The sequence below is a fragment of the Pseudomyrmex gracilis genome, unplaced genomic scaffold (assembly GCF_002006095.1).
Source record: "Pseudomyrmex gracilis isolate BER0280 unplaced genomic scaffold, ASM200609v1 scaffold_50, whole genome shotgun sequence".
Taxonomy (NCBI): Eukaryota; Metazoa; Arthropoda; class Insecta; order Hymenoptera; family Formicidae; genus Pseudomyrmex; species Pseudomyrmex gracilis.
The window spans coordinates 73,790-85,480 of record NW_018020634.1 but is presented as its reverse complement, the minus strand read 5'-3'; the positions used below and the strand labels follow the sequence as shown (position 1 = coordinate 85,480).

General features: G+C 33.4%; 2 protein-coding genes and 1 long non-coding RNA gene across 3 annotated transcripts in view; 2 read left to right on the top strand and 1 right to left on the bottom strand.

The window, feature by feature from the left end:
* The window catches only part of LOC109853532, a 13,491-nt gene extending 12,450 nt beyond the window's left edge, over positions 1–1,041 (top strand). The window contains exon 3 of the long non-coding RNA XR_002250124.1: positions 785–1,041. This is a non-coding gene — a long non-coding RNA (uncharacterized LOC109853532). The remainder of the gene's footprint in view (positions 1–784) is intronic.
* The window catches only part of LOC109853531 (facilitated trehalose transporter Tret1-like), a 20,021-nt gene extending 17,708 nt beyond the window's left edge, over positions 1–2,313 (bottom strand). Inside the window, exon 1 of the mRNA XM_020425746.1 lies at positions 1,406–2,313. The gene's annotated coding sequence lies outside the window, so the exon portion shown is untranslated. The remainder of the gene's footprint in view (positions 1–1,405) is intronic.
* Positions 2,314–3,897: 1,584 nt separating this feature from the next.
* On the top strand, positions 3,898–5,462 carry LOC109853529 (NADH dehydrogenase [ubiquinone] 1 beta subcomplex subunit 5, mitochondrial). The gene is made up of 3 exons (XM_020425744.1): positions 3,898–4,019; positions 4,601–4,815; positions 4,966–5,462. The coding sequence occupies exons 1-3, from the start codon at positions 3,935–3,937 to the stop codon at positions 5,209–5,211; spliced, it is 546 nt and encodes a 181-aa protein (XP_020281333.1). The 5' UTR covers positions 3,898–3,934; the 3' UTR covers positions 5,212–5,462.
* The last annotated feature ends 6,229 nt before the right edge of the window (positions 5,463–11,691 follow it).

The following is an 11,691-nucleotide window of genomic DNA, read 5'->3' as shown; positions in this document are numbered from 1 at the left end:
AAAAAAAAAAAAAAAAAAAAAGTGAAAATAGGCCGATCGAAGCCGAAAGCGTGTTTTTGGCCTATTCAATTGGTCTGTTTTCACACATTTTTATGAATTTTTATGGATTGAGATTAATTCTCAGAAGCTAGTATGTTGGTTTTTCATTTTTTACCAATAGTAGGTAAACAATAGTGTGTTAATGTTTCGCGGAGTAAAAATTATAATAATAAGCGTTCTCGTTATGTGCGACAAAATTTCTTCTTAATTATCTGACTGTACTAAGATGTGGACAAATACGCTTTTGCATTTGCAAAAAAGAAAGTTTTATCGTCCGAGTTCTTTCATTGAAAGTACATCGATTGTATTATATCTAATAATGTAAACATAGCGAGAAGTTTACGTGTGCGTATACCGACAGTCCGTCGTGATATTACATTGAGATTCGTAATTTGGTAAATATGTCTCTCTGTATCGCAGCAATTGAACTTCTTCCTCGATAAGCCACGCAAATTCGATAACATTCTACCTGTTTCTAATCGTTTGTGAGTCACTGTGATAAACATATGTATTATTGCATTTTTCTTACTTAACTTTGTGCGATTGTTTGCAATATTCTTATTCTGTCACAACTTCGCGATAGTCTTTCCAGGCTAGACTGGAATAATAATCTTACATATTAATTTTACGTTAATTTCACAGTATAAACAAATGCATATTTTATAAATAAACAGAATTTATAGGCTGACTTAATACTCGACGATTCGGACTAATTTAAATGATTTTTTCTTCTACTTTCGCACAGACGGTATGTTTACAAGTCAGAAAAATCGATCGATTTGAAGCGGATCAACGCCCTAATGCAGCATCACGAGAGACTGACGGTAAATAAACTAACAATCTATCAAGTTGTTGTCAGTAGATCCGTCCCTTTCAGTTCCATTCGTTTTCTTTTTTTTCGTCAGAGATACATAGCTATTATTTTTTCGGAAATATATATATTTTTTTTGAATAATTATTTTCTCTGAAACTCAAGTTATTTGCCATTAGATAAAACGTAAGAGAAAACTGATGAATCTGACAACAGCAAATTTATATGTGCTGCTCGAAACCTTGAATATTTTTTCCATCTCTCGTGTGATAAAATAAAGAATAAAAATTAAAATTAAAATATATTTTTCAATATTATTTAGATTTCACTATTATTTACATATATTATTCATTATTATTTGATGCTATGTGTGAAATAACAAATACTTTTACTTTTACAGCAAATAAAACTTTGCTTTGCTTAAAAATAAAATTTTCTTAAGTATTTTATTTCTCTTTCTTTTTCTCTCTCACATTTATCTATCTCTATCTTTTATTTGTGATGTAAATTGTCAAAGTTACGCCTTTATCCAGTCCTGTTTGATAGAGCACTCACCTTTCGCGGCTTTCTGGCTCCTGCTCAAAGAATCGATGTCTCGTCGGCCGAACGCTACGAGTGCTCACAAATAGTCAGAACAAGAGCGAGAGAACAGATCGAGCAAACGGAAAAACTGATAAGAGCAAAAGAAGCGGAGATCCTTCCCAATATTTAATGGAGTGAAGAGCGTCGTCGGCTTGACTGGATTCGACGACGCGTCTTGCACGATCCGAAATCGACCGCCAAACACACCTCACACACACACACACTCTCCGTCTTTCTCTGCTCGACACCACGGTCGGTAGACGACTGAACCTGAAAACCTCGTCGCCTTGTTCCCCTACATTCGTTCCTGGCTCCAGCTCTCTTGTCCTGCGTTACGCACCGTTACAACACACGTTACCAATGTAGTTGATTCTAGGAGGTTGGTAATGCTTCGTTGTCGGTTTTTTCCAAATGGATCTTTATGTATATTCGTATACGAGGTATCTTGCTATTTAACGTGTGTAGAAAAAAAAAATGGCTTAAAATAGAATGAAGAAAAATTACAGGAGTTCTATCATTAGGATTGTTTCGCTCTAGTCTAATTGTAAGACTTTTGTAGTCGTTCCTTGTTTTTTGTTTTTCCTTTCATGAACACTTTTTGTGATCCATACTTTTAGAGAAAAAACCAGAATGTACTAATTATTCGGTCAAATGCAAAACATTAATGTGGCGAAAGAATCTTTTTTGACTTGTAAATTTCAGAAAAGTAATGTTTGTTTGAATTGTGAGCAACATATAGTTGTTTATAACAATTCAGTCTCACGAGTGACGCGATTAGTTTAAAATTATGTGTGACGCGATTAGTTAAAGAATTGTATTTGCAAGTCAAATTTTTCCCTTTTCTCTTCTTTCCTCCTCACACACAGATAAACTGGAAATAATAAACAAAAATAAAATAAAATTCTATTATTAATGTAAGTTTTGTTTCGCGGGTTTGATATATAAGGTAACTTGAAATTAATAAGATTAAGACAAGAATAGATTGTGTTATGCAGAATGAATATACATTTAAATAAAAAATATCTAGTTTTAATTTCATGTTTTAATCATCTTCAGCTATTTCAAATATATTATGTGAAAAAGGTTAAATAAAAACATGTCTCTGAGGACGAAATTACGAAGTCAATTCACAATACGCGCAGATATATCAAACATAAGGAAACATGCTTTCACCTTCGCAGACATTCATATTTCGACATACCAGCTGTGAAGATGATTTAAAAATAAAGTCGCAACGGACATTTTGATTTGAATATTCTGGCATAACAACTTGTTCTTGGCTAAAATGGGTAAGCAAATTTCTTTCTTTTTTTTTTTTTTTTTTATATTTCGACATACCAGCTGTGAAGATGATTTAAAAATAAAGTCGCAACGGACATTTTGATTTGAATATTCTGGCATAACAACTTGTTCTTGGCTAAAATGGGTAAGCAAATTTCTTTCTTTTTTTTTTTTTTTTTTTTTTTTTTCAGATCAATCGGTTTTCAAATTACAACACGCAAAGAATAATACGGTCCTCACTAATTAATCGACGTAACGTATTTCGATTATCTTTTTCAATAGTCTAAAAACACTATGCGTGACTGTTACAGAGCGTTAATGTGTATTTTGCGCTTATTTTTTGCATAGAAATAAAAGAGTTCGAGAAAACGAAAATGCGGACAAAAATCATCCGCGTTGCTAGAATCATCCGTGTCATCATTCAGAATTTACTCGAATTCTGTCACGAGAACCGGGTGTCTGTAATTTACAATCGTTTCTCAAGTTCAATTGCTCACTTGACACGGCTTAATTTAACGACGTTCTACGATCGCCGTTTATATTATTGCGGATTACCGTTGATGCGAACGCGTAAGAGACACACTGCGTTGTCACAAAGCAATTGTCGACTCACTGAAACGATTGTCGTGTAAACCTCGACAAAAAACATGAAAAAAATTTTCCTCTTACATTTAAAACTTTGGATTGTAAATGCAATCAGAAATAAACAAACAAAAAGAAATTATACGATCAAAATATATAAATACGAAAATTTATTTATTTACTTTGTATTATCAATGTAAGTTTTGTTTTGGACTTGAGTAAATAATTTCAAATTAATAAAATTAAGATAAACAAATATACGAGCCAAAAATAGATTGTTATGCAGAATAGATATATTTAAATCAAAATAAATACAAAAAGTTCATAAAATTTTATTTCTGTACTGTTATTTATTACAAATAACTAGATAATAGTAAAGAATTCTTTTCTTTAGTATTTTCAATTTTAAAAATTACTAAAAATCTTTTGTTAATCTTTGTTATCTCGCATTGTGAAAAAAAAAAAACAAAGTGTCGTGCTGCCATCTGATCATCCGTTGATGTAGTTTCAACTAGTCGTGAAACACGTAATTTTTTGTTTGCAACTGTTGATAAAACAGAAAACTATTGATAAAACAGTTAACTACAATTTTGCTACACAGGATTTGCTCGGCTTGTATCTCTTCGTATCGGAGCAAAAATGGCAGCGTGGAGTAGCATTTTTCGTGGCACAAGCCAGAAATTCTTGCAAATCGCCGGTTTTAGAACGGCATTGTTGAGAAACGGTAATTTTTAACGTTCTATCTTGACAGCGACATAAGACATGTGCTTTTTGGTCGAAACAATACATTATTGCAAAACCCGACAGTGTCTTGTTACGCAACAACGACAATAACTTTATTACATTTTCATGTGTCACGAGCTAAGACCTAACTTTACATATACAGGAACAATTGTGAAATAAGGAAATCATTATATTTCTAGTTTCGTGTAACTGTGTGTGATATATAAAGAAACTAAAATAGAAACTAAAATTTGTTATGTATATGTCAATATCTATTTCTGGCATAATCTTATATCAAAATTTTTCAACAATATTATCATTTATACAGTTTTATATAATGTTTAAATGTACAAATAAACAATGAGATTATTTGTTACAACATTTTATATATAGATATTTCTAATTCAGTTATAAAGAATCTACATTTATATATATTTGCAGAATTATATTAATAAAGATATCGATACACACACACATACTGACTATTTCGAATACTTTTGCAGAACTGTTTTTCATTTGTGTACTAGCATCGGAGACAGTGCTTTACAAATTGAAGATTTCTTAGCATTTTTGTTGTTTCAGAACAAACAAGATGCATGTCAGGAGAAGATCGTGTGATGCATATACAACCCAGCCGTTATCAATGGCATCTAGTGAAAAATTGGATCCACTTTTACTTTCTACTTGGTGCTATTCCTATTGGCATTGCAATCACTTTAGTCAATGTGTTTATCGGTCCTGCTACACTTCAAGAAATTCCTGAAGGTTATGTCCCAAAAGAATGGGAGTATTATCAAGTAAGATATTCTCATTCCACCAATATAGCAGTGTTTTTATATAAAAAAGAATAAAAATATTGTTATACTGTAAATATGTAAGATTACTTGTAAAAAATAAGTACAATAGTTGTTTTCATACAAAAATGTTATATTTTTTCTTGCTTTCAGCATCCTATTAAGAGATTTTTACAACGTTACTTTTTTCCATCGCCACAGGAAGAGTACGAAAAGATGCTACATTTTGTACATCATGAAAATGAAGTTAGAAAAGTCAGGCTTCTTGAACAGCAAGTGCGCGATGTGATGAACGAAAAGCATGATTATAGAGGTCCTTACTTCAAAGAATTCTCTGGTTCCAAATATTTGTACATATATAGGGAATCTTTAGATAAGTTGCCCTATGAAAACAAATAAAATCCTCATTTTCCTCATCCTGATTGGCTTTTACTTGAAAGTTTTAGAGGAGCTGGAAAAGTTTTACTCTATCAGGTTAGTTTCATGTATGGCTTGTGTGTATATTCTACATAAATCTTTAATTGTACTATATTCTGTATAAGTTGTGCGCTGTCTCACACACATAAATTTGTTAACACATATACATATATATATATGTGTGTGTGTGTGTGTGTGTGTATAGTTATATAGTTAATAAAGTGTGAATTGAACACTTTTGAGGAATTTTCTTCAAGATAAATAAAAGTAATTTCTTTTTACAAAACAAGATTTTTCTTCTAATGTACATTGATTTTTTCTACAACAAACAATCTGTTGTTGAAAATTACACAGTATTACGTTTAATTTATTTATTTTGAAATTATTTTAGGCCTGTATACTACTTTTCTATACAAAATTATACAAATTCAAAACTATGAGATTTTCATTACTTCAGAAAAAGTGAGTTATAAAAGAAAATTATTCCTGCGCCCTGTATCAATTCGTATATGTGTTCTGCTCAAAACAAACTAAACTTTTCACGCTAGAAAGGCTAGGGAGCAATATCGCCATTGAATAAAGTATTCTCAGAAATGTCAGTAATTAGCCCGACAATCGTTTCTTACGATCATTTTCGCGTTGATTTAATAATCGAGAACTTTGTCCGTGCGAAGTCGATTGGATAAATGACTTTTTTTTGGCACGATGTTAACGCAATTATTTCTGCCTCTCTTTTTTCATCGATTACTGTCACGTTAACCATTTCGGCGAGTATATCGGACGTTTTTGCTTCTTGTTTTCTGATTAACAATAATCTCTATCTGCGCTATCGTATTGCGACTATATTTTCTGATTTCAGCACAATATATTGTATAATATCATGTTGCGTCATTATGATTTTTACGAATAAGGCGCTCTTATTAGTAACAAAGTACAACAATATGTTGCAAGTATCTATATTGTTTCAGAATTGTATACGCACTTGCATCCTAGAGTCTTAGAAGTTAAAAATTCTTTGATTCAAAATTGCGACATGCATTTTTGTTCGGAAAATATCAAAGTTTTATCAGATTAAAAAGGATTTACAAATTTTCAATACTCGAATATACAGATATTCCAAACCTGATAGCACTTTGGGGTTTATTTAATTGAACGTGACTATTTTTTTTGTTTTTAGTAAATTTGGAAGATACTTCAAAGTTTTTCTTGTTAAATAACTTAACCATCTTACCAAATCGATTTAACCAAAAGATCGGACCAAAGTGTTCCAAAAAATAGGAGTGTTCATATATATTATCGCGAAGAAGAGATCGATTGTTCTCGCGCCGATCAACAATTCCACGCGTATGTAAATTCATTGCTCTGTAATTATGTTACAAAGAAACAATTAACAATAGTGGTCAACACTTCCATGTGGAAGGTTCTTGTATCGATTCGTTACTCTGTAATTGATATCATCAGAGACAATTAGGACATTAAGAAGAAGAACTTATTCATATACGCTGTCTCTGTTTTTCACACGTAACTCCGCGCTCATTTCTTTTGCAACTCTTGTGGAATTAGTGCGATTATCCTGTCGACGCGTTAACGACACCACGATCGTCGTTGATGACCGACGACGACGTAACCCGTGATGGTCATTGCCAAGGTCGTCTTCATCTTGCATAATATGTGTGTCTCGCGCACAAATACGCACGCAACCAGCTTGCGTCGGCATTTACATTCGACGCGTTTGTCTGTGTTTAATTCGCGTTGGATACAATCTTTAAATCTTTATATAATAAATCCGCGTCGCATAATAATAATGAAAATATTCAACAATCACGGTCACACGTGTATATGTACTAACTTTGTCAACACGCAGTCAACACGTGACTTTGTGACGCCAATCGCATGTTATTTTGCTCTTATTTAACGTAGACAAACACACATAATTGATATGATATTTGTAAAATAACGGAAACAACAAATGATATGTTACCGTCCAGCCGTAATTGTCGCGACGCGAGTGATATTGTTTCTTGTCTTCTAGCCGAAGATTCTTAATTTAATTATAGCATTATAATATAGAACAATAAATCAAGGTTTTGTTTTGTTTCAGAATGTAAGTACATTTTCTATCAATTAAAATAAAATTTTAGTTGGATTTATTTGGTAAAAATTAGAATGGGAAAATGCACTTATAAAACTGACATCGAGAAATCACATTTAAGCCGCATATTAATACTTAGTATTTTTTTAACAAACGGATATGTATAAAAAAGCAAACTAAAAAAATTTATCGGAATAGTTGCTTTGTTCAAATAGAAACTTAATGCAACAACATTCTGCTGACATACGCAATTCAACATTTTGCATGTCGAAGTCTTTTATGCAATTATTACCTGGGGGAGAGAGAGAGAGAGAGAGAGAGAGACACGATTAAGCAGGTAGTGTTGCGTGAGAGATCGTTGTTTTTTGCGTCGTGACGCTTTGATTTGTTTGACTTTGACAAAACCATCAAAGACGAAATAACATACGTCGTGATGTTTGCAAAAACAATCGCAATCTTCGAAAAGAGCAAATCAATTACATACGTTACAGCACGCGACGATTCGTGACATAACGTTTGGAACTTTCCATTCCTTTTCTTACTCTCGACGCTTCCGCTTCATCTTCTCGCTCGAGATTCGCAGTCTATTAATTTCGCTAAACGCTTGACCGAACTCGCGGCGAAAGTTTGCACGAGGTCGGCCGCGCTTTTACTAGAGCTCGTCGCAATTCGTCACATCTGCGAAATGACTCCGCAACATCATTGTCGTCGACATACATGTAATTGCATTATGGTATAATAAAGCACAAGAAAAAGTTTGTGAAGAGTCGAAACATGAGCATCTCTCCAAGATAAAAAAAATGCTAAAAATAAAATATTAGTTTGATTACATAAATTCTTTAGATAAGTAAATTTCCGTTGTTTTGTAACAAGTTTAGCCAAATTCTGAACGTCAAGAAATTCACTGAGAGTAAGACAGATCGGAACGACTATCGCGCAAAGCTGTGCGTACAAGATCGGTTTTCTTCGGCTTATCGATCAATAAAAACTTCAACCAATTGCATTGCGAGAAAATTAAAATTTCTTGTCGATGATTTTTTTTCTCTATGTAAATCAAATCCGACAAACCTGTTGTTACATGAACGCAAATTATAACAATTATGGCAATTACGTAATCGCGATCGTTATGTGTGCAAATGTGTCGCAAAAACTGTGTTGCGAGAAATTTCTAAAGTCCATTGCACGCGAGATCGTATCTGCGAGATGGTTGTAGTAATGATTTCAAAGCGCGCATCTTCAACCGCGCGATTAAAAGCTCGTCTCGAAGCGAAAAATTACGGCACTCCGGAATCTCCGACTGTTTCGAAAAGATATTCAAACGCAATTACAGCATCGCGTAGTACAATCTTATTGTTCGACTGTTGCATTTCGCGCCCCGTTATTATGTCACTGTTACGTAACGAGGCACGTAGAGGATCTAGCGAAACATGATACACACATCGCATCAGCAATCACGAAGAGTCGCGGCGGCGTTTTATATGATCTCTCTTCGGTGATCTTCCGGTGACGCGAGTGTATTTTCCACTACGACCGAAAGAGCGTTTGCACTGAAGTCGGTCATTATTCGCCGAACAATCAACGTGTGGAATAAAAACGTTTCGTTTCTTATGTGCCTTCTTATGCAATTGCTTCGGCACAAGAGAGATCGCTTAATTTAATGGCACAGCTTCGCAAAATTGTTTTTTTTTTTTTTTTTTTTTTTTTTTATCTGTCATTAGTATCTTCTTATTCGCGAATTGCGTCAATTACAAGCTAAGCAATAAGCGCGATAACACAACGATATCTAAAATTAATAATTGCGCTTTATGATCGATTATCGGACGGCGATCGGAATATAGTAGCTTCAATTGTAACGTCGATCGTCATCGTCGTCGCGTGATACATGAGAATTACATTAATGATATCGCGATATTGTTGATTTCCGTATATTATACCGAATATCTTCTATCGGCGCCATCGCCTCATAATTGTTATCTAACGCGCTTGTTTGTACACTTGATAACATCGTCAAAAATATAGTAAAAAAAACTAAGTATCTTAAGAAATTTGTAAACACAATCAAAAGCGTGATGATCGCGAATCACAAAGTATAATTATTGTTGCGGATATATTTACAATCAATGAATAAAGATTAATTGTGTTGCAATTAACAATGATACACGTAAAAAAACCTACGACTTTATCAAAAAACATAGACTAATGTAAAAATCAAATCCGATCTTCCAAGGCAGAAAGTAAGAAAAGTATGACAGCATGAATAATGAAATCGACAGAAGATTCACTCCGGGTTTTTATCTCTGACACAAACAAATACTTAAAATACAATTCTTTCTAGTCGCAATTCATGTCAAAGTCGCAATCGATGTTTTTTTTAAGATGTCTGTATACGTCTTCCGTAGATGGTTTTCTTAATCGTTGGGAAATATTCAAAGTGTGCTCTGTTGGGCTACGTGGAAGGTTATTGTAAATCGGAAACGGAAGTGATCGCGCTCGATTTGCATAAAAGCCATTTGTCACGGAGATAGTTCCTGAGGTGAGCTGCGAGAGTCACCTTGATTTCACCTGATCGAGACTTTTGTTCGTTCATCGTTTAGATCAACTAGTCGAAAGACCTTCGAGCGTATAGCATCGATTTGTTTTGGCTGTTCTTCTTGATGCTCTTTTTTTAAATGAAATTTCTCGATCAAAATACACAAGATTTATCGAAAACATGAGAAGATATAAAAAACAAAAACTTATAATGTCAATGGTCTTATATTTGACTTTACAAAATCTTTTGACAGGTTCGTGTAACATATGTCGTATTTCGTGCATTATCATGTGTTATTTATTAATCGTACATTGTTGCAATATATATTTATATAGCGGCTCGACTGTGTGTTATTTCATATTTATATTATAAAGCGACATCGACATGCGATGACACAACTGTGTTTAGCGCCTACAACGAACTATCGTATATGCAAATCAAATTGTTAATCATATGTTGCGCGAATGAGAAATAGGTAAAAATTAATCGGACGGATCAATTCGCACGTTATAGGACGCTTATGTGGATGCTTGCGATATCCGTAGATTATAGCTCTATCGATTCGACATATGATAAACCGATCCACTCGCAAATTATTCCTGCGTGTCATGTGACATTATAAATCATCCGTAAAAATTGCAAAAAAATTACGATGATTCTTTATCGAGAAAGATCATACTGTACGAAATAAGTAGATATGTGTATTATATAAGTAAAAAAATGAACTTTTTCATAACGCCTAGATATTTTTAAACAATTTTTTTATGTGTTACGTGTTACAAATTTCACTTTCAACTTTCGCTTCAATTAACATGTTTCACGTGCTTCTTTATGTCAAGAAACTCTTCGCTCTCAAGCAAGATGTTTTTCGTATCTTGTTAGTATACGAAACGTTAGTGATTTGTGAATTTAGGTTACTACGCAGATCGTAAATTTTACTGTTATTTAGAACACAGGTAGCAAAAACATTTATAAGAAAATTAAAGAGTGTCATATGTCATATTTAATGTCTATCAATGTCTCTTCTCTTTTCTTCTCTGTGAATATTCAAGAATATTCAAATTTAGATATGTATATTTTCCATCAAATACACATATCGTAATAATACGCGTAAGAAAGTAAATATTTTTATCTCTTAGAAGAAGTAGAAGTAAAATTATACATATATATATATATATATATATATATATATACACACATACATGTATATACATATAATATAAAAAGAAATTTCACATGTGTATGTTAATTTTTGTAATATAAAAAAATTCGTAGCTTTAGAGTGCAAAAAATGATAAATGGTAGCTGTATTTTGTTTAGCAATAAGTAATGTGTTATTTTACGATAGCTTATCGAGTTTTCGCTCGAGAAGAGCTGGGAATAGGACGATCTTGGCGTTTTCGCAAGTACTGTTGCCAGTCAGGGACAGTTGAGTTGCTCTTATTGTCAGTAACGTTAACTTTTTATTGCTAATGCAAGACTTTGCAATCACTAAGGAGGCCAAGTTGGAGTCTAGCCGTGACTAGATGTGCACTTGTCGTGCTTAAACTTGCGCCGCGATCGTAATCGCCTGGATGCCTATCGCAGCGACGTGACGATCGCGTAAAGATAACGAGCTAGTGAAAAAAGGACCTCGAAGTCATCGCGACTGCCGGCAGCGTTGTTGCACTCCAATGTAATTTCTAGGCCTCTTTGCTGATAAGAATAATATCTTATGTACTAGTGTAGATGAAACATCCATGATTTAAAGATAAACCAACACAGATTCGAAGCCACTTTTGTTCTTTATTTGCTCGTTTGTTGTACAATATGACTTTTATTTGAAAATGCAGAGATCAAA